The sequence below is a fragment of the Pleurodeles waltl genome, chromosome 1_1, assembly GCF_031143425.1.
Source record: "Pleurodeles waltl isolate 20211129_DDA chromosome 1_1, aPleWal1.hap1.20221129, whole genome shotgun sequence".
Taxonomy (NCBI): domain Eukaryota; kingdom Metazoa; phylum Chordata; class Amphibia; order Caudata; family Salamandridae; genus Pleurodeles; species Pleurodeles waltl.
The window spans coordinates 918608513-918631267 of NC_090436.1; the positions used below are offsets into that span (position 1 = coordinate 918608513).

Consider the following 22755-nt stretch of genomic DNA (forward strand, 5'->3'; position numbering starts at 1 on the left):
TAATAATAATAATAATAATAATAATAATAATAATAATAATAATAATCTGTCTATATTGGTACCAGCAATAGCTAATATATGCATTTTCAATAATATGAGTAATAAATTATATGTAATATATATAGCATAACTGAAAGTTCTGCAGAGTGTACAATCGTGGTGTTTTTCATATTATGGCTGAAAGTTAACACAGCAACATAGGAAATGCTGTGAAAGAGGTAATTTATGAAGGAGGTTTTCAATCTTAATATTTCTGGCTACATTGTATGCCACTATGCTGTACTGTGGCACACACATCCACGTTGGACACCTTGGAACAGCATTTAGTTTGTAGTACAAGAGACATGAAAAGATGGCCTTCACAGACCGTACATACATCCACAGGTGACATCTTTGAATGCATTGTTTTATTTCTACAAATCCCAAACAAAGGTGACTGCCATGGATGTGCATGTCTTTGGCTGCCACATTTTAATGAGATTTGTTCAAATAAAACAAACCCATCTGTCTTTGCCTGTTGCACATGCGTGTGCACGTGTTATAAGGATGGATGCCCAACAGAATTGTGAGCAGCAAAAACGTTTTTAAAAAAGAGCCTAGGAGAAAGGGACTAATGGTGGGTGGTTGAAAGGATGGTTGGGGGTATGAAAAATAGAGGGAGTAGGGAGAGAGGGGGAAGAGTAAATAGTCTGTGAACCGTACTGCAAAGCAAGGGATGATGTCAGCAGAGGAAGGATACCTCATCCAATCAGAACACTGTGAGACATAAATGCTTCTGGGAGGGACAAAGAAAAAAGAGCGAGGAAAGTAAAATCACATGGATGATATCTTTGATGTCTACCTCATTTCCTTGATTTAATTATCAGGAGCAGAGAAAAGAGATACAGCAAAGCCATCAATCATTAGCAAGGGGTTGACCAGACTACCACTGTAAGTGCATGTAATATATTGGAAGCAACAGGTCTAGGCAACAGACAACTTCAATGGACTGCACCCGAGACTCAGACATTACAGCTACAAAAAATGTAGCACATTTGACAGATCTGCACTAAATCCAATTCATATGTCAAGACCGATCAACGGGGGACAAAGGATGGGTTACAAAGTGTTCATTTTGTAATAACTGTAGCGTTGTTTAATGATTTGTCATGAAAATTACAACAGGTGGCATCTCAAATTTTGTGCAGATCCAGCAGTTGGTCAAGCAACAACTTTCCCGTTTTCTGGAACATAACAACTTGTTTCATGACACTCAGTCTTGCTTTCGTGCAGGATACAGCATGGAATCCGCCCTTCTGGAGGTTGTTGAATTCATTAAGGACAATCTCGATCATGGGGCGGTTGCCATGGCTATCCTTCTTGATTTGTCAGCGGCCTTCGATAAGGTCTCCCACTCCATTGTCCTGGAAAGGTTATGGAATTTGGATGTCTAAGGCTTGGTCTGGACCTGGCTCAAGTCCTAGCTAGAGGGCAGATATCAAATGGCCTTTCTCCCTCCCTTAACGTCCTTCGCCAAAGCACTTGAGTGCAAGGTGCCACAGGGTTCTGCCCTGAGGCCAACTCTTTTTAATATCTATATGGCCTCCCTGGGCTAAACTGATGGAGTTTTTGGGTGTAAGGGTGATCTCATATGTTGATGACACACAGTTGATGCTTTCATTCCAGGAGAAGGATATTGAAGCATTGACCACTTTTAAGGGATGCTCGAGGGCCGTTGGTGAATGGTTGAATGCTAGTTGTCTTAAAATGAAAGCAGTCACCCAGATGCCTACAACTGGTGCAACCCAGAGCTAAGCACCTCCAGTCTATCATCTGTGGTAAGAAATCTAGGCATCATATTTGACTACAATCTGTCTTTCTGACCTAGGGTTAGAGCTGTGTCAAACTGTTTATTTTCTCAAGCTGAAATCTATCACAAAGATGCTCCATTTGATTCCGGAGAAAAACCGGAAAACCTTCATTCATGCCTTGATAGCCTTTATTTAGGTGTACAATCGTATCTGCTATACCGCTTGCAGATCATTAAGAATGTTGCAGCTCGGTGGATCCTGAAGATCTAGGCTTGCTCATCTATTGCTGCCTCCCTACGCAGTCTACATTGCCCGCTCATGGCTAACCATGTCAAATTAAAACCTCTTATATGCACTTTCAGAGCCTGTGAGCAAAAAGGCCCTTTATATCTATGAAGAAGACTGCATCCCTACCAACAGGGGTGATTACTGCGCTCCAATGGACAAAAACTTTTATGTGTTCCCAGTGTCAGCACGGCCAGAAAAGGTGGTTGCTCCCTCACCTTCTTGACAGCCAACATTCTGGAACTCATTGGCTTTGACTCCTGGCTTTGTGCTACTGAACTAATTTTTCGTAACCTTCTGAAGACTTACCTCTTTGATGCAAAGGCCTCCTGTTCTTTGGTTTGATTAGTTAAATGCAGTTGTGCAGCAAGGAACATTTGTTTGATGAATAATTGTTAATGGGTTTATAGAAGCACATGATCACGAAGTGATATTCGATGTTTAGGTGGAGGGGATAGTATAGAGATGCCCCTTCCAACTGCAAACTATTAAAAGAATGACAAACAGAGATTCCCACTAGTGAGAGGAAGAACAAAGGATGAAAGCAACAGGATCAGTTTGAGATATTTTAGCAAGTAATTTGCTAGCATTTTTCTAATGGAGCATTATCTGTCTCCTGAAAATGAAGATTTTTAGAGCTTATTGTAGGAATTTGCACACATGTTGGCACATAGAGATATTCATTTAAATAATTTTATAGTAATGTTGGCCCTATGAAGGAGAGTAAGAAGGAAGCAAGAAAGAACAGGTGAAATAAAAGAAGAAATATGTGAAGGAAAAGGGACAAGACGGAAGAGGGGAAAAAAAGAAGGATGCAAAATAGAAGGATATGAGGAACAAGTAGAAGAATAGGGTAGGAGCAATAGTAGGAACAAAGGAAGAAATAAATCAATAGAGGTGGGGATACAAAATGAAAGAAGTAAGGAAGGAACATAGGAAGGGAGAACAAGGGAAGACATGAGGAAGAAATGGAGCAGGAAGGAGGGACAGAAGGAATAGAGAATGGAATATAAAAGAAAAAAAGCAACGAGATAAAGGGGCAAGAAAAGGCCAAGGAATTAATGAAACTAGCAAAAACAACAATAGGAAGAAGTAACAGGAAGGAAGGACTGAATATAGGAAGCAAGAAAAAGAGCAGGGCGAAGAGACGGAAGCATGAAAGGATGGAATGTGGAGGGACAGAAAGATTGAGGCATTGAGGGGAGGAAGGTTAGAGAGAGTCACGAGCGATGTAATGGGAAATAAATTGGGTGAAGATGAAAACAGATTGAAAAGAGAGCTGGAAAGAAGGGCAAAGAGAGTGAGGGAGGAAGAAGGACAAACGATGGACAAAAGATAGAAGGAAGCAAATGAGTGAAGCAAATAAGTGAAGATGAAAGGAGTGGCAGAGAACAGGATAGAGGGCAAAGGTGTGAAATAAAGAAGGGGGAATGATGAAATGGCAAAGAAAGGAGGATCAGAGGGAAGGCGAAAGAAGCATGGGGAAGGAAGGGGAAAAGGGCAAAGGAAGACAGAATGAAGGAAGGACTTCAGCAAGGAAAAACTGAAGGAAGGGGAAGAAAGTTAAGAAATAAAAGAAGCAAGTTATAGAAGGAAAGACGTAAGAAAGAAATCAGGGAAGGAAGGAAAATAAAAGGAAGATAAGAAGCAAGAAAGAAAGCAAGGAAGGGAGGGAGGAAGAGAAGACATAAGGAAGGAAGGAAGGAAGGAAGGAAGTAAGGGAGGGAGGAAGGCAGGCAAGGAGGGATGCCTGAGGGACGGAATCTGGACTAGATGAAGGATAGTGGGGAGTGGGGAACTTAGGGAGACAAGGGAAACGGGTGGGATGCATAAAATAGATGAGCAGCATTATAACATTTGTCTACGTACAACATGTAGAGGCCAGCTTTCTTATTCACACATAGAGTCACTATGCAAAAATGTCAAAGCACAAGTGCAAAGCTTAGCTTACACATTCTGCACAAATCTTCTTAAGTTTGCTAAATACAAAATGGGGGCATGGAAACTCGGCGACAAATGGCTCCATAGTGCAAATACTGTACAAGAAAGAACCAAACCCATGAGGACTTTTGTGTGTTTACTGACCCAGCCACACAACACTGGAATTATTACCTCGTGCAATGCAATCCCATCCCATCTACATTTATCATTTGCAACCCAACAATTTCAGATGTTTTACACTTCTGTTTGTACATTTTAGGTATAATATAGGTTTTAGTCTTGACTTTTTTTGCTGGAAGCAGGCACTGGCCGCTCTCCACCAAGTCTGTGCTACTTATCCCAGGTCTGCTAAACACAAGGCAGGTGGAGGTGGGAATTCTGCCAATCAGAATGATGAATCCCTGCCTCTATCATTTCTAGTAGCCCTCCATTTTTGGAATAGGGTTATAATAGCAACCACCAGATTCCTCTGTGAATATAAAGCAAGACAGGATTGTGGGGGGTGCTGGTCTGGCACATATATTGTAGGTTGACATTGGCCATCAACCTTTCATTACTGGCCCCAGGAATTCACCTATTCTGCACCACATGAGCAGCAAGCCAACTCAGAATTGCGCAGTGCTTCCTAAACCTTGAAAAGGGGGGCATGTGCTCATGTTTACTCCACAATTGATTGTACCAGTAATGCACTGCGGGGCATATTTACAATAAAGTGGCACAGCACGGCGCCAAAATTGGCAGTGCCGCATCACTTTAGAAACTGAGGTATGTGCTGTATTAACAAGAATCCGGCACACTCATATGTTTCCCCCTGCACCGGTGCTAAATTTTCGGCTGAGTGCTAATGCAGTCACCCTGGTGCCAGGGTGCAAGGATGGCTGCTTTGCGTGGCTGATTGTTTTTGTGCAGGAAGGGACACCTTCAATGGTGGCTTGCTCTTTCTTTGTGTGCTGCAGAACGCAGCACATATACAAATGGTAAAAAATGAGCAGAAATTAAAGCATTTCTCCTCTTTGCCCCATGCTAACGCCACCCATAGGGTGGCATTAGTTTTTGGTACTGACTCAGAGTTATGAAATCTTGTAAATCTGGGGCAGCATAAAAATGCAATGGGTGCTGCTGTGGACTGCCCACAGCAACCCCCATTGCATGCCCCTTCCACGCAAAGTGCTGTCTGTTAAGAGGTTGTATTTACAAGGTGGCGTTAAGCCACATAAAATGGCATAACACTGCCATGTAAGTATGGCGTAGTGCACAGAGCCACCGGGAAAGGGCAGAAATGCGCCATATCTACAAGATATGGTGAATTTCTGTCCTCTTCCCCTGCTCTGGCACACAAATTGCTGCTATGCATTAACACAGGCACCCTTGCACTCTGTTGCAAGGGTGCCTGTGTTGTGGGGATGATTGTTTTTGTGTAGGAAGGGATGCCTTTCTGCGCAAAAACAATCAATGGAGGCGATTTCTCCCTGTTGCATCACTCTTACGCCACCCCTGTGGTGGCGTAAGCTTCTGATGCAGTCACAGGTTTACAAAACCTTGTAAATCTGGGAATGTGTCAAAACTCATGGATGTTGCTTGTCAACTCCAATGTAACACCCGTGGAAATGCCTCCCTGACCCAAAGTAAGGCACTGCAGTGGCTTGCACTGCATTGCCTTACTCCATAGCTACAAGGCCATGAAAAGATATGCAAAGTGACTTTGCGTGGCCTTGTAGATATGGGTGAGCAGCCTGCGCTGCTTGTGAGTCATAAAAAGTGATGCAACGGCGGTGCAGGCCACTTGTAAATATGGGCCTGAGTACCTTCCTTGGAGTGCATAAACTCTCCTGTGTAACAGAAGACTCCCAGCGTACATTGAAGAAGGGAGGTAGCTTCTGAGATTTCTTCTGTGCTATGTAGTACTGGTGAAAGCTAGGGAAAGCTGTCCTAAGGATTTCCAAGGTACCCAAACAGGTTAGTCTCTAGGCAATGTTCTTATGATTTCATTGCACAGTGAGAAGAATCCCTTGTTTTCCCCAGATCTACATGTCTGCATGTTGCCCAGAAATGTTGTCTGCTAGCGCTGTTTTCAGTCAAGTAGCCCTAAAATGCTTTGATCTCAGTATTGTGGTATTCGTACTAGCATGCTCATGTCTCCCATGGCCCAGGCATTCCCATGAGGGTTAATCCCGCTACAGACTTGGGTGGAATAGTGGCAGCACAATCACAGGATAGAGGCCGTGCCTTTTCCGAGATTAAAATAGGGCATTTTCACAGTTATGATTAGTACGAACAAAACTTTAATTTGTTGTAAGACAGCAGCCCACAGGATTAGGACTGTCCCTGCTTTGAAGATTTTATAAATATCCAAAAGCACAAGTGGCTGGACCCCACAATTGCACTATTATGACAGACATAGCTCCTAATGCTTAAACGATGCATCATGGGAAATGTTTCTTATGCCATGGTGTTTCCACAACAAATGGCCAGATTGCACAAGAACTTGTTTCTATCAATGAAACCGCAGACACTTTCTACACTCATGTGAACCTACGCCTGTGGAGCTCACAAGTCTATATTGAAACAGAAGCTTGCACTAAGCCTACATAAAACTGAGTAGATTTTGATTGCATGAGTTAAACATTTTGTCATATAATGGATGTAGGACACACAGTACATATATAACATAACTAGCTTACAGCTATGACAAGATGTAGCGCAGTAATCATCCACAAAGACAGTCAGTAGAATATTAGAACATGTACAGGGGTACAGAGTAGAGGGTCATTTGTACTACTTTGTGACATTACATTTTGTACAGCATTGAAGAAGCACGTAACATTTATTTTGCAGACTTACATGCACAAGGAACACAGAATCCAGTGTTGCCATTTTATTCTCCCTGCTCTGAGTTTTGCTGCTTGGTGTGTCAACTAAATAAGTATCGTTACTATGAGGCTGTATCCACACTAAAATAGGAAGCGATGCCGTTGAAGGCCCTATCTAAATTTGGGCAGGAAGCGAGGGCATTGAAGGCCCTGCCTGAATTTGGGTAAGGAAGAATATTTGCATTTTAGTTGGGAAATAATCTACGTTTGTTTATGGTTTGAGGAGTAGAGTCACAGGCAGATTTATGACTAATCCCACTTTAGCACACTATTCTACTGGAATACTGGGGCATATTTACAAGCCCGTAGCACCATCGGAGCATCACTGTTTGTAACGCTCTGGTGGCGATGTGCCCAGCGCCGTATTTACAAGGTGGCATTAAGTAACTTTTTGTGGCTTAACGCCACCTTGTAAATACTGCCCCTTAACAAGCAGCACTTTTCTTGGAAGGGGTGTGCAATGGGTGTTGTTGTGGCGTCTCACAGCAACATCCATTGCATTTTGATGCTGCCCCAGATTTACTAGATTTCGTCAATCTGAGGCAGCGCCAAAAACTAACGCCACCCCTGGGGTGGTCTTAGCATGATGCAATGAGGAGAAATGCTTTAATTTCTCCTCGTTTTTTGCTCTTTCTATGTGTGCTGCATTTTGCAGCACACATAGAAAGAACAAATCACCATTAAAGGTTGTTTTTGTGCAGGAAGGTGTCCCTACCTGCACAAAAAACATCTCCCCGTAATGCAGCCATCCTTGCACTATGGCGTAAGAGTGGCTGCGTTAGCGCTCAACAGCATATTTAGTGCTCGCCCAAGGAGAAACACAGGAAGTGCACCATATTCTTGTTAATACGGTGCACCCCTGCTTGTTTAAAGTGACACAGCACGGTGCTGCCAATTTTGGCGCTGTGCCACTTTATTTTAAATAGACCCCACTGACTTTTAAATATCGACCAGACTTTCGACTACCACAATATTGTGAAGGTAGGAATATTTAAGTAAGTACTGATTTACTATCCTTTATTGCCAATATACAGCTTGAAGATAGATAGATAGATAGATAGATAGATAGATAGATAGATAGATAGATAGATAGATAGACAGACAGACAGACAGACAGACAGACAGACAGATAGATAGATAGATAGATAGATAGATAGATAGATAGATAGATAGATAGATAGATAGATAGATAGATAGATATCTTCAAGCTGATTAGAAGTGGAGTTATGAATAGTAAATCTATACTTATCTATAGGTAGTTACCTTCACAATAATGGAATAGCTAATATTCGAACTTCAATATTTTGCTCGGGTGGCATCTTTGTACCTGTTGCTCACAAGTGCTTTGAAACCAATGAGTCCAGTGTTTGACTATGAAGCATCATCTTGCCAGCTTTACACTAACATAACCTAAGTCTTGACACAAGAGAAAGACCACCTATTCTAATCTTTCTGGGTGTCAGGCTGATATTAAAATCAATTTTAAAGGCTATGATGGGACTTTTATGGTCACACACGAGCTACCAGCTAACTGTAGGCTCTTAAGAAACTGATAGCCCGGATGAGGAAATGGCCTCGGTAGCGTTCCGTAGAGCCATACACTATCTAGCAAGGAAGTAATCTGGCAGCCTATTACAAAGCTGCTGCAGACTCTAAAAAAACACATCCTTGTAAATGGATGTGTACCATCTCTTAAAAGGCCGTGGAGAACAAAGCAAAACAAGAGGAATTATTTTCCTTTCTCCAGAGCTGAAGCATGAAGCATTGCTGTAAGTGCTTTCAATTCAACTCCCTTCTTTCTGCTGCGATTGCAACTATAAAATGTCTGGGAGCGTGACTCTGTCCTAATCTTTTATATGTGCCTGCCCATGTGCATTTAGAGGCTGGTGGATATTATGTTTTAAATCCAAACCATCATAAGCTCTCTATATTTTCCCTCTAACAAATGGCAGGCAATGTGTCTTCGCTTCTCACCTGTCAGGTTTACTGCTCCATTTTAATGCAGCAAAAATAAAGGAAACAGAAAAAAGTAACATATTAGTGTCCTGTGGCAAGGAGAGTAACCATGACAACAAGAGATTCAGGGCAGTGAGTATTACAGGGAGGACACGCTGTATAAATTACACAAATTAGGGAAGAAAAGCTGGCACCAACACGTAATGGTTCCTAATCATGAGCCAAATGGAGAGCACAAGGTTCAGGTAAAATGGAAGTCCAAGGCAATGAAGAAAACGTTTTATATTAATCTTGCAGTCTCTTTAGACCATATCCTATGAAGGAAATGCCACACTCAGTTATCCCAGGGAGCACAGAAGATGTTATGTGCACAGACGAAACCATGGTGTTTTCTTTTATAAAGCGTGCTGTCGGGTTCACAGATGCTAACATCGATATCCACGCAGAGGACCTCTGGTGACAGCCCGTGGCTAGGGTGGCCACTTACTGATTCCCAGATAGCTCTTCGCGAACATCACCCTTTTATTGTCACATATTAAAATAAAAATCATATGACAAGCAAAAGGGTGCGGTCTTCGTGTCATGAGACACCACACGTAGAAGACTTGTCCAAACCCACACCCCATCATTTCCCTTGACAAAGAATGAAAACTGTTCCAGAACTCTTCTAGAAAAGCTTAAAGGAAGGTTAAGTACTGGACTTTGCTTGATGGTAAAATGAATGTTTAAAAGGATATGCACTCTGATTTTCCAATAAACTCAAATAAATGCTGATAATATATCAATAAGTCAAGAAAGTGATGAATAGAAATAAAAATATGTGATGAATACTTTTGGAGTATTGGAAAAGCCTCTGTAAACCAGCTTCATGCACGGCTTCTAGCAGAAGCAGGGTCTTTGATTCATGAAATATAATTAAAAGAAAGGGGAAACACCCACTTCGTTTCATAATTCATCTAACAATCTTTACCCTAAACCCAATTCTTGGCCCATGGCATCCTGAAATGTTTGGATACTGGCCAGAGTGCAGAACATAAATGAGTACAACATTTTCTAGAATATGCTATAACTCATTTTCTTAAGAAAGTAAGGAGTCAAGTTCTGTGTAAGCTGCTTGTCAGACATTTTTAAGACTGCTGCCTCAAAACTGGAAAGATATCATGTTCCTGGTATATTTGTTAGCTGTCTTTCATAACCGCATACAATGTGAGTGACGTTTTAGGATTACATTTAATAACGTATTATACTTTGATCAATAAAACGGGTCATGCTTGCTGGCTTTAGGATATCTGGAGAGATTAGGCATATGTTCATATAAACGAACCTAAAATACCCAAGCAAATTGTGATTGCAATCAGGCCATCCTGATAAATGGGAGCAAAAACGCGCCCTGTGGTTCCTCGTCAGTTAAATCCGCTTAGACAGAACTAAATGCACTGACAGAAGTCTTTCGGAGGTTTAACATCTGCAAGTAACAGAATGTCGTCTGACTGTGACCCTACAGGCCATGTTTATAAATACATTGCATTAAGAAAGAAGGGGCCTCGGGCCTGTTCTCTGCTGCTGCCGCACAGAGATGTGCTCTTCCAGGAGCCCTCAAGCCTCTGCACTCATCTTCAGATGTTTAGGTCACAGACATTTTGAAGAAAATACAGAAGAGGAGATATGATGGCTTGGATGAGTTAGTCTTTAATCAGGAAGAAAGACTACTGCTATCTAGTGTTACAAAAATCCACATTATAAACTGCAATTGTGCCTGTTCATACAAAACTCTGAGCTCAATTATTCGAAAAACTTTTGAAAAACATACATTTTCGCAACCGGGCTGAACAGTATGGACAGACTGACACAACATGGATCAATAGAAAATTTATGAAGCAAAACAAAAGGAGGAATGACCATGGACCGTACTTCAGGAAGCAAATTAGATATACATTGGTGTGTAACTTTGGAAGCTACAGTCATTCAATTGACCACAACAGAATGTTATTCATAGCAAACATAACGCTGAAACTTTTCTCATGCAGACATGCCCAGTCAAAATATCTTGCTGTATGTTAGAATATTGTAGTTAACAATATCTATCATCTGAGGTAATTCTCAAATCCTAAATATCTTTTACAAAAAATCATTCTATTGGGTGTAGATATATTATTATTAACTATAGTGAGGCAATATTTTTGTAAAGATATTTGAACACAATATTTATGTCAGAGGATATTCTGGCCATGGCATTCTGGCACCATCATCTAAATAAGTATTACACAGACATTGTCAAGCCCACCCCTTAAGCTTATGTGCTATTTACCTTTTATAGAGGAGTATAGCTATAACGATACAGATGATGAACACCACTGCAAGGACGGGCCCAACTACCCAGATCAGCCCTTCCTCCTCATCAGTGATTGGCTGAGGATCCAGATCCATTGAAACAACAGGGTCGGAGTACGGACTAGTTGCATACATCACCTATTGTGAAATAAAACATATCTTGTTATTAATGCACAGAGTAACATAAATATCAAACTTTCTGAAAGTAAAGATCAACTTTCCACAGGACTGCATTTGGGAATCAAGTTAAAAAGATCTATGCTGTACATTTGGAGAACATTTGTTGACATTAATCCAAGGTAAGTCAAGACCTGTGTATTTACATACATACATACATTAATTTATTTATACGCACGCCTTTCTTATGCATAGTAATCTTGGATGGGTTATACTAAAATAGGGTGTCAATGTAAAGTTCTTGAAAGAATGTGAGACTATAGGGTTATTGTCAAAACTGATTCATGAAAGTGAATTTCCTCAAGGCAATGAAGTTTTCTTCAGGAATACATAGGAGCCACATGTGCACATAGACCTTACATACTCATGTGCCGCACATCTGCCTGTAATGGATCTGAAATGGTAGCCCAAAACCAAAGGCAAACAGTAACCTTGACTTAAAAATGGGGGGTGGCCTGAATCAAGAACTAGCCATCTCTAAAGGTGTTCTCTGAATAGGAAAGGTTTGTAATTACTCAGCCAGAGGCCATTCATTTAGGCCAGGAAAGGAGTCACCAGTCTAATATGTTCTTGCAGTAACCAAAGGACCTGTGACACTCTTGTTCACTATATAACAAGTGCCCAGAACGAAGCTGAATGACGCAGATGAGTTGATTGACACGTGGTGTGGAAAACATCAAAGGATACATTGCTGCAGGTTCAGTATTCAACTTCTAGGCACTACTCTACAGAGTGCAGAGCTTTGATTCACCTTTAGATGGACTGAATAAAGCTGTCTAGCCTACACATGCATGCTATTGGCAGGCACTCTCTACCGCAATTACATTCTAGTAAAGATGTCTTTTACTTCCTTTATTTGTAACTAAAACAGAATGCGCAGTGGGAGTTCATTGGTGATATACTTTTATTTTTGTAAATAAAGCCTCAGAGTCAGGGTTCGTTTACACCTATTCGGGCAGGAGCGGATTTCATTAGTGGTAAACGATTGTTAATGAGCGGTGATAGACTTCTAGGGCTTATCACTCGGTATGCTCGGAATTTCCATGTGTTTTTGATGGCCTCAGCTTTCCTACATTCCTGCAGAGCAAGAAAGGAAGTGCGTGTGAGGTGTAAAATAACATTCTTACCTCAGAAATATCTCCTATTCCTTCCATAAACACCTGGAGGCTCAGGCAGGCCTATCTACGAGGAACATCCATTCCAGCTGTGCTCTTTGTGACACTGCCGCACTGCTTCGGTAGGATACACAGCTCATTAAGGGAGTGACACTGGGAGGCGAGGGGATCTGGGAGCTGGATCTGGGAGCTCCCATTGCAAATAGGGGTCCTGAGGTCAATGTCACCAAATCACTATTTTATTCCGTCTAGCGAATCATCCACCTACACCTGGTGGAATGAGTGAGCTAGGTAAGAGAAACATCTGTTTTCAGATTCTTGAAACAATACACTTTTTAACGAGTCCAATGCACGTGTTGTCAATTACTATGAATTACCATCCAAGAGACACAGCTGAAGGATCCGCTGGAGGAGTACAACATAAACCCAGAACACCAAGCTGGCAATGTGCCTAAAGGACTCTGTCAAATGAGACAACTGACGAACCAATTTGTATTTTATCACCAAACAAAAATATTACACACAGATAGTCTGTTTGGTGATTAGTTCGGCAAAATATGCAGTAAGTGGGGTAGGCTCCGGTTTTTATGCGTTCGTTTTCAAAAGCTCTCTATTTTGCGTTCTTTTTAATACTGATGGGACTGCAATGTTTTTTTGTTTTTTTTAAACATTAATGTACTGCATTGTGTCAAAATATTTATGAAACGTTTATTGCGCTCGTCAAGTTATGTGCAAATCCCAACATCGAGCTTGTGAATAGTCTAACTCTGACCACTTTTTAAAATTATTTATTAATTGGAGGCTTTTTAGGTCTCCCCCTGCAATCCGTGAGTTCTATATTTTTATACATATTCTTAAGAAAATACCTGTAGTTGGCTGCAGATGAAGCTGACTCTCACCACATGCTACTGGCAATTGCTTATCTGTTTTAGGTAGGTTCTTATGCTGTTTTGGCTCTGTTGGTGAGTTAGCGCTGGGAAGCCTTCATAAGATAGCTCTGTACTTTACAAAAACCGTATCATGTCATCCCTATGGAAAGATTATGTGGTAATGCATGATAAATTATGTTGTACCTCAACTCTATACAGTGACGCAACACCTTCAGCCACACAGTCCTCTGTGTCACCCATAGATTCTAAACAACTACCATTACCACCAATACAGCCAATACACACACAGCTCATTACCATTAGCACCACTGCAATTACTACCAACATTGTCACCATTGTCACCATTGTCACCACCATCCTTACCACCCTTGCCACTACCACTGTTACCACCTCCATCATCTTTAACACCACCAACAGTACCATTTGCAACACTAGTATTAGTACCGCCGGGATTATTATTGCTACCAATTTTATTATGATCAACTCCATTACTATAACCTCCATCATCACCATCATCTTTACCACCTACATCATTACCACCACCACCCTCACTATCACCACGTTGTCAACCCCGCTACTATTATTACAGTTGTAGAAGATTTTGTGCATTTATATTTTCGTGCACCACAAATAATGTGCAGAGTGTAATTTCACCCTCAATTACACTTGCACGCATTGATAGTGTACTGTTGCTTTTAAAGCAAATTTTCTATGATGTGTGGAAGTATGTTTTACTGACTCTTGTCAACTAGGCGTCAATTTGGGCTTAGCAGCCGTTTTGTTCAAAATGGATGTCACCCTTATCACTTCTGTTCTTTCTCCCTGCACATCTTACTGTCATTTCTGAAGCACATAGTCAAGCAGAATATTATTTGTTCATTTTCATTGTCATTGTTTATTCTGTTCTCTATGAACTTCCCCAGTTCAGGCACAAATTGCAACTATTAATTCAAGGTCTTACTGCTAGATCAATATTCATTCATATAACACTCTGCTGTTCATGTGTCTAGTTTGTTCCACCATTTCCAGATAATATCTGCATAGAGGGGGCAAATAATTATTCAAGTACTAGGTTAGTGCTTAGATGCTAAGGTATTATCACATTTTATAAGCCTGTGCTCTGATTTGCTACGAATTTAACATTTTCAATCATGCCACAATGATTTTTCAGTTCTTTTAATTTCATATGTGAAAATAATGTATAAAAACCTTTGATTTTGTGATGAGTCTGATACTTTTCAGCTCTGCTAGGGATGCTGTCCACTCCTCTCTCGATTTTGCTGCCCACTTGGGACTTAAGGCCTCATTACGAGGCTGGCGGTCTTGAGACTGCCAGCCTCACTGTGGTGCTCAGACCACCTCCAGGTGGTCCAACCACCAAATTCCGATCATGGTGGTCAGACTGCCAGTGGACCGCCATCCACGGCAGGAGCATGGTTCCTGATGGGCTGATGGTGGTCGGAATAATGTTCAGCCATAATGGCGCTGAGTTCAACGCTGGCGCGCTAATCACAAGTGCAGTTTCAACCAGTCTTTTCCATGGCGGGGACCCTGCCATGAAAAGGCTGGCAGAAATCCAGTGCTGGGTGCCCCTGCACTGCCCACAACCATGTCATGGGCAGTTCAGAGGACCCCTGCCCAGCACCCTCGGAATGCACTCTGTCTGCTAAGGCAGACAATGTGCATTCCGAAGGTGCTAGAGGACCTTCTGTGTACCAATATTGGCTTTGGCTCCATGAGGAGCCGAGGCCAGTGCTGCTGCAAAGTTTCCACTGGGCTGACCATCAAAAACCTCTGATTTCAGAGGTTTCCGCTGGCTAGCCTAGTGGAAACCTTGTAATAGGGCCGGAGGGGATACTGGCAGCGCTGCAGCGATCTCCTCTCCATGGGTCTGGTAGTCCAGGTTTTGGACTGATAGACTCACAATGAGGGCCTTAGACAAATTTTTTGAATTTGTATATTTCTATAATGCCCTATTTATTGAGAGCCATCATGCCACTGACTACGTATCATCTTACCTTTACATTTTTAATAAAACCCTTTAAACAGTCTGCTGATCTAGAACTCAGATATTGGGCGGGTTGTTTTACCTAAATGATTATATTTTTAATAATTTTATGTGTTGGGAGGTGCCTTAAATGACAGACGCATTGCCTCATAAAATTGAGGTATAAAATCCGTCTTATTTTGGGCTTTCTGATTGGGGTAAATTTTGGAGTGAGTAGATTGTGGGCTTCCTGACACCCAGACCATCACTATTAAGGCTACAACTACTATTGCCAATAACATGACCCACATTACAACCACTATCTTTCCTGCTATTACCTCCAACATCCATTTCCACCATGTTATTGTATGCTGATGTTTGAGCATTATGTTTTAGACAGAGTTGTGTGTAAAAAAAGTGTGATAGAAAATTTGTGTGAGCAACATTATGTGTGGCTAAGGCAAAAGGTCTGTCATAAATATATTAACTTATGCAAATAGCATTTGTGCATGCCTGAGTTTACACGTGTTATCACATTGTGCACAGGCCTATTTGCTTTGCTAATGCTTGACAGTAGAGCATACCACTCAAGAGGAGCAGAGAAGGCGAATCAGCTTCCCATGCCTGACAAGTGGATCATATTGCATAACAGGCTGGTAGAAGAATGTGAGAGCTCTTTAAAGGTGCGGTTACAGAGATGAGCCTCATTTCTCATTTAGTTGAGGAACATGTGGAAGGGCTAAAATCAGGGGAAACCATAAGCAGCTCTAGCAAGAATGCTCAAATCACCCCTGCTCTCCTCATCTCCTCGTGCAATCTCTCTATTTTTGTGCCCCATTAATATCTATCCTTCTCTCCTCCCTCTTGTCTTTCAACACATTTTTCTCCTTCACCCCTCCCTCCCTCTTTTTCCATCTATTTTGAACCCACCCACTCCTTGCCTGATACAATTAACCATAGGGGTGCTGGGGAGAGTGCCAGTGGCACCAGGAGCAGCTCTGGGCTTTCAAAACCAGCCCCCGGGCTCCAGCTCATCGAGGAAATGTCCAATGGAATAAAAGGCCTGTCCAGCTCTGGAAAAGAGGAAAGGAGGAGCAAGCATAGAAGATAGATAGAGGTATAGAAGCCCTGATTACTTTCTGTTACTCATGCTTCCTTCAGAACTCTTAAGAACACGGTTAGTAAGAGCATTACAAGGGGTAGCAGCAACTACTTATAATTGACATCCATGAACAGACCCGGAAGCGAGGGAGTTCAAGATGTGAGAAGCAAGGAGGAAATGTCTTGAATAGCTGAACTTTTTGCATTTCATAACTTCCAGGAGAAAAGGTTATCTAGTTCCACAATCTCTGAATCCTCCTGTATCTTTGAGCTTGTCCTTAAGGTTTCCGAACTGGACTGTGAGAAGTAAATGCCATTGTTGTTGTGACCTGATATCTTGATGGAGATGCATGCAGCTAAAAGGCTTCTATTTGATTATGTCAGTGGAAAAACATAAATTATTGATCTCTGATTTTTTTTATCAAATGCCTTTCTTATTGGAAGAGAGTTGGGCCAGTAGTTTCTTTCAACCTCCTCACATTTTGAAAGGTAGACCCCTGCCTTACATTATTGTATAGCTTTGGTGATAATATATTGCTTTTATATAGAATTTACTATCACTCTTCTGTAATCTCTAAGTGATTCAAGTTACAGTTGTTACTGTTAATCAATTTAACAATAATCAATCTACATCAGAAGAGTGGAAGGATTAATTAGCTTTGTCAGATTTCGAACTTGTGAGATAAATATCACAGGATGATAGTGGCAAGCGTTTCATCAGTGGGCCATCAGGCCTGCTATTTTGTTCCCAATTCGCATTGTCTTTTTTTAAAACACGTTTGCACATTCACCTTATTGCCTCTCCTCTTTTTATTAGGCACTGGTGATTTTGCTGCCATAGGTGGGACTCGAATAAGGTTATTTTAAGTATTTCTCTCCATTCTGCACTACTTAAAGCACAGAAAGAATCTCTGACAAAAATCACTCAGCAGCGTTTCTGAATAAAGTTTTCTTTTTATTTGCTTATGTACTACTCTTTGTAAACAATGGACCAAGGAAGCCGTCTATCTCTGGGGTTTCAAGGACTCACTGACAACTATTGCCCCCTGATTCGTGTCTAGAATGGAATGGGTGGGGACAATGGAAAAAAGGCCCATGGCGTTAATGATAAGCCTGCAGCTGTAATTGAAAGCAACATGCAAAACTTTACTATAACTTTAATGAACTGAGACTAACAGGAAAGAAAGTCCATGTTCAGATATTATCATTAATGAAGATTTGATTAGTGCACAATTCTCAATCCATAAAAGTGCTCATTCAAAAATGTAGTTTTTAAAATATTGTGTCAGAGTGAAAATGGTTTCAGTATGAGTCCTCACATAAATACACATTTCTTTCGTCCCCGCATCCTGAAGCATACTGCTGGGAAGTTCACGGTTCAACGCTCTCACAAAGAAAGACCTATGATTTGCACAGAAGTGGTGAGAGAAGGTGAGTCCTACCCTGCATTTACTGCTGAAAGCCGTTTATTAAAATGTTCAGAGACAGATTACCTTCGAGTCTCAGAGAAAAACACTCGAAATAAATGATGAAAGTCACCTTCCGGGGACCTGACAACAAATATAGCACTTGCACACATAAGAGAATAGATGGAATTAAAATGTGCATACTGTAGGAAACGTTTGTGGTTTATGGGTCATACATAGAAGTTAGCATGATGTACAATGTTAAATTTAATTTCAACACAATTTTGAGACCTACGAGTGATCATTAGCAGCTATAGTATAGCGGTAGATTTCCATTAAACACGTCGTGTAAGTAACGTAGAAACTGCCAGCTACAGGTATTCTACATAAGACGTCATTGTAACTATTGCCAACTTGTGTTATATATACACGTTTCCGAAAACAACGAAAATCTGCTATTTAAGCAGGATTTTTAAGAAAGGTTTCCTATGTACGATCAATGAAGATTTTAGTTTCCATCATTTTTTTCCTTAGCAGTGGTACGAATGCACGTCACTTGCTGATCAAATATAGAAGAACCTCTGAAGAAGAAACAATAGGATGTCCACTTTTGTATTCTCCTCTCTAACCTCTTACATCAGCTACCAAATGGCCTCACCTACATTTGCAGATGTAGGCGGATGAGGTCAAAAAGTAAACCGTCACGATTTATACACATACAAGAAGATGCGGAGCTGCTCATTTCAGGATCTGGGAGCCATTAATTGGAATACGGTTCCTATTGAAAACCGTTCTCTGCCATCACTGTTGCATTTTAGGAAAATCCTAAAAACCTTTTTTGTAACAGTGGTTATTAAGCTCCCAGTTCCACATTTGCCAGCTGTAGTTCTTAGCTCCGGGACTCACAACTTGGAGTGACAGTGAGCTGCACAGAAATTCACCAATTTAAATATCTATATCTATATCTATATTTATATATATATATATATTTATATATATATATATATATATGGAAAATGTCACTTACCCAGTGTACATCTGTTTGTGGCATTAGTCGCTGCAGATTCACATGATGTGCACATCCCGCCATCTGGTGTTGGGCTCGGAGTGTTACAAGTTGTTTTTCTTCGAAGAAGTCTTTTTGAGTCACGAGACCGAGGGACTCCTCCCATTTCGACTCCATTGCGCATGGGTGTCGACTCCATCTTAGATTGTTTTCCCCGCAGAGGGTGAGGTAGGATTTGTGTATGCTAGTAATAGTGCCCATGCAATGGAGTGAATGCGTATGTACATAATAAAGTTTCAAGTAATCTATTTACAAATGTACAAATGTTTAAGATCTACTTCTAAACGGCTACAGGCTCCCGGGGAGGCGGGTGGGCACATGTGAATATGCAGCGACTAATGCCACGAACATTTCCCGTTCGATGGCATGTGTAGCTGCAGATACACATGCTGTGCATAGACTAGTAAGCAGTTATCTCCCCAAAAGCGGTGGTTCAGCCTGTAGGAGTTGAAGTAGTTTGGAATAATGTTCTTAGTACAGCTTGACCTACTGTTGCTTGTTGTGCAGTTAGCACATCTACACAGTAGTGCTTGGTAAATGTATGAGGCGTAGACCATGTCGCTGCCTTACATATTTCGTTCATTGGAATATTTCCTAGAAAGGCCATGGTAGCACCTTTCTTTCTGGTTGAGTGTGCCTTTGGTGTAATAGGCAGTACTCTTTTAGCTTTAAGATAGCAGGTTTGAATGCACATAACTATCCATCTAGCAATGCCTTGTTTTGAAATTGGATTTCCTGTATGAGGTTTTTGAAAGGCAATAAATAGTTGTTTTGTCTTTCGAATTAGTTTTGTTCTGTCAATGTAGTACATTAGTGCTCTTTTGATGTCTAATGTATGTAGTGCTCTTTCAGCTACAGAATCTGGCTGTGGGAAGAACACTGGTAATTCTACCGTTTGATTCAAGTGGAACGGTGAGATTACTTTTGGTAAAAATTTGGGATTTGTTCGTAGAACAACTTTATTTTTGTGTATTTGAAAAATGGTTCTTGAATGGTAAACGTTTTAATTTCACTCACTCTTCTTAGAGATGTGATGGCAATTAAAAATGCAACTTTCCACGTTAAGTATTGCATTTCACAAGAGTGCATGGGCTCAAAAGGTGGGCCCATGAGTCGTGTTAAGACAATGTTGAGGTTCCATGAAGGAACTGGTGGCGTTCTTGGTGGTATTATTCTCTTTAGGCCTTCCATAAACGCTTTTATGACTGGTATCCTAAATAATGAAGTTGAGTGCGTAATTTGCAGGTAAGCTGAAATTGCAGCAAGATGTATTTTTATGGAAGAGAAAGCTAGTTTTTCTTTTTGCAGATGTAGTAAGTATCCTACTATATCTTTTGTAGATGTGTGTAAGGGTTGAATTTGATTATTATGGCAGTAATAGACAAATCTTTTCCATTTATTTGCATAGCAGTGTCTAGTGGTAGGCTTTCTAGCCTGTTTTAGAACCTCCATACATTCTTGTGTGAGGTGTAAGTGTCCGAATTCTAGGATTTCAGGAGCCAAATTGCTAGATTCAGCGATGCTGGATTTGGATGCCTGATCTGTTGTTTGTGTTGTGTTAACAGATCTGGTCTGTTTGGTAGTTTGACATGAGGTACTACTGACAGGTCTAGTAGTGTGGTGTACCAAGGTTGCCTTGCCCATGTTGGTGCTATTAGTATGAGTTTGAGTTTGTTTTGACTCAACTTGTTTACTAGATATGGAAGGAGTGGGAGAGGGGGAAAAACGTAAGCAAATATCCCTGACCAGTTCATCCATAGCGAATTGCCCTGAGACTGATGTTGTGGGTACCTGGATGCGAAGTTTTGGCATTTTGAGTTTTCCTTCGTTGCAAATAGATCTATTTGTGGTGTCCCCCAAATTTGGAAGTAAGTGTTCAGTATTTGGGGGTGAATCTCCCATTTGTGGATCTGTTGGTGATCCCGTGAGAGATTGTCTGCTAACTGATTCTGAATTCCTGGAATAAATTGTGCTATTAGGTGAATGTGGTTGTGACTCGCCCAATGCCATATTTTCTGTGTTAGGAGACACAATTGTGTTGAGTGTGTTCCTCCTTGTTTGTTTAGGTAGTACATTGTTGTCATGTTGTCTGTTTTGACAAGAATGTATTTGTGGGTTATCATGGGTTGAAATGCTTTCAGCGCTAGAAATACCGCTAACAGTTCTAGGTGATTTATGTGTAACTGTTTTTGCTGCATGTTCCATTGTCCTTGGATGCTGTGTTGATTGAGGTGTGCTCCCCACCCTGTCATGGAAGCATCTGTTGTTATCACGTATTGTGGCACTGGGTCTTGGAAAGGCCGCCCTTGGTTTAAATTTATACTGTTCCACCATTGAAGCGAGATGTATGTTTGGCGGTCTATCAACACCAGATCTAGAAGCTGACCCTGTGCTTGTGACCATTGTGATGCTAGGCACTGTTGTAAGGGCCGCATGTGTAACCTTGCATTTGGGACAATGGCTATGCATGAGGACATCATGCCTAGTAGTTTCAGTATTATTTTGACTTGTACTTTTTGTTTTGGATACAAGGTTTGTATTACATTGTGAAATGTTTGTACTCTTTGTGGACTTGGAGTAGCAATCCCTTTTGCTGTGTTGATTGTTGCTCCCAAGTATTGCTGTGTTTGGCACGGCTGCAGGTGTGACTTTGCGTAGTTGATTGAGAAACCTAGTTTGTGTAGGGTTTCTATGACATATTTTGTGTGTAGTGAACACCGTTTTAGCGTATTGGTTTTGATTAACCAATCGTCTAGGTATGGGAACACATGTATTTGCTGCCTTCTGATATGTGCAGCTACTACTGCCAGGCATTTTGTAAAAACCCTTGGCGCAGTTGTTATTCCGAATGGCAACACTTTGAATTGGTAATGTATCCCTTGGAATACAAACCTTAGGTACTTTCTGTGTGAAGGATGTATTGGTATATGGAAATATGCATCCTTTAGGTCTAGTGTTGTCATGTAGTCTTGTTGTTTGAGCAGTGGGATTACGTCTTGTAGAGTAACCATGTGAAAATGGTCTGATTTGATGTTCTGAGATCTAGTATCGGTCTCAGGCTCTTGTCCTTTTTGGGTATCAGGAAGTACAGTGAGTAAACTCCTGTGTTTAATTGATCTTTTGGTACTAATTCTATTGCTTCTTTCTGAAGCAATGCCTGAACTTCTAGTCCTAGAAGATCTATATGTTGTTTTGACATATTGTGTGTTTTCGGTGGGACGTTTGGAGGGAATTTGAGAAATTCTATGCAATAACCATGCTGGATAATTGCTAAGACCCAAGTGTCTGTTGGTATTTCCTCCCAATGTGTGTAAAATGTGTTTAGTCTCCCCCCCACAGGTGTTATGTGTTGGGGATTTGTGACCTTGAAGTCACTGTTTGTTTTGAGGAGTTTTGGGACTTTGGAACTTTCCTCTGTTTCTTTGAAACTGTCCTCCTCTATATTGTCCCCGAAAACCTCCCCGCTGATACTGGCTCTGGTAAGTGGGCTTTGTTTGTGAGGTTGTGGTTTCTGTGGTTTGCCCTCGAAACCCCCCTCGAAATTGTGTTTTTCGAAATGTGCCTCTGCTCTGCGGGGAGTAGAGCGCGCCCATGGTTTTGGCCGTGTCAGTGTCTTTTTTAAGTTTTTCAATTGCAGTGTCCACCTCCGGCCCAAACAACTGCTGTCCGTTGAATGGCATATTCAGCACAGCTTGCTGTATCTCTGGTTTAAATCCTGATGTACGCAGCCATGCATGCCTCCTTATCGTTACTGCTGTGTTGACAGTTCTAGCAGCTGTGTCTACAGCATCCATTGCTGATCTAATTTGATTATTGGAGATATTTTGTCCCTCTTCGACC

The 22755-nt window shown here is 41.2% G+C and overlaps 1 protein-coding gene across 19 annotated transcripts in view; it reads right to left on the bottom strand.

Annotated features, from left to right (window-relative positions):
• PTPRD (protein tyrosine phosphatase receptor type D) overlaps window positions 1-22755 on the bottom strand; it is a 3982777-nt gene that overhangs the window by 179912 nt on the left and 3780110 nt on the right. For all 19 annotated transcript variants that reach the window (XM_069230134.1, XM_069230131.1, XM_069230149.1 and 16 more), the window contains one exon: window positions 11151-11311. In XM_069230134.1, coding sequence (XP_069086235.1) covers window positions 11151-11311 — 161 coding nt within the window. The remainder of the gene's footprint in view (window positions 1-11150; window positions 11312-22755) is intronic.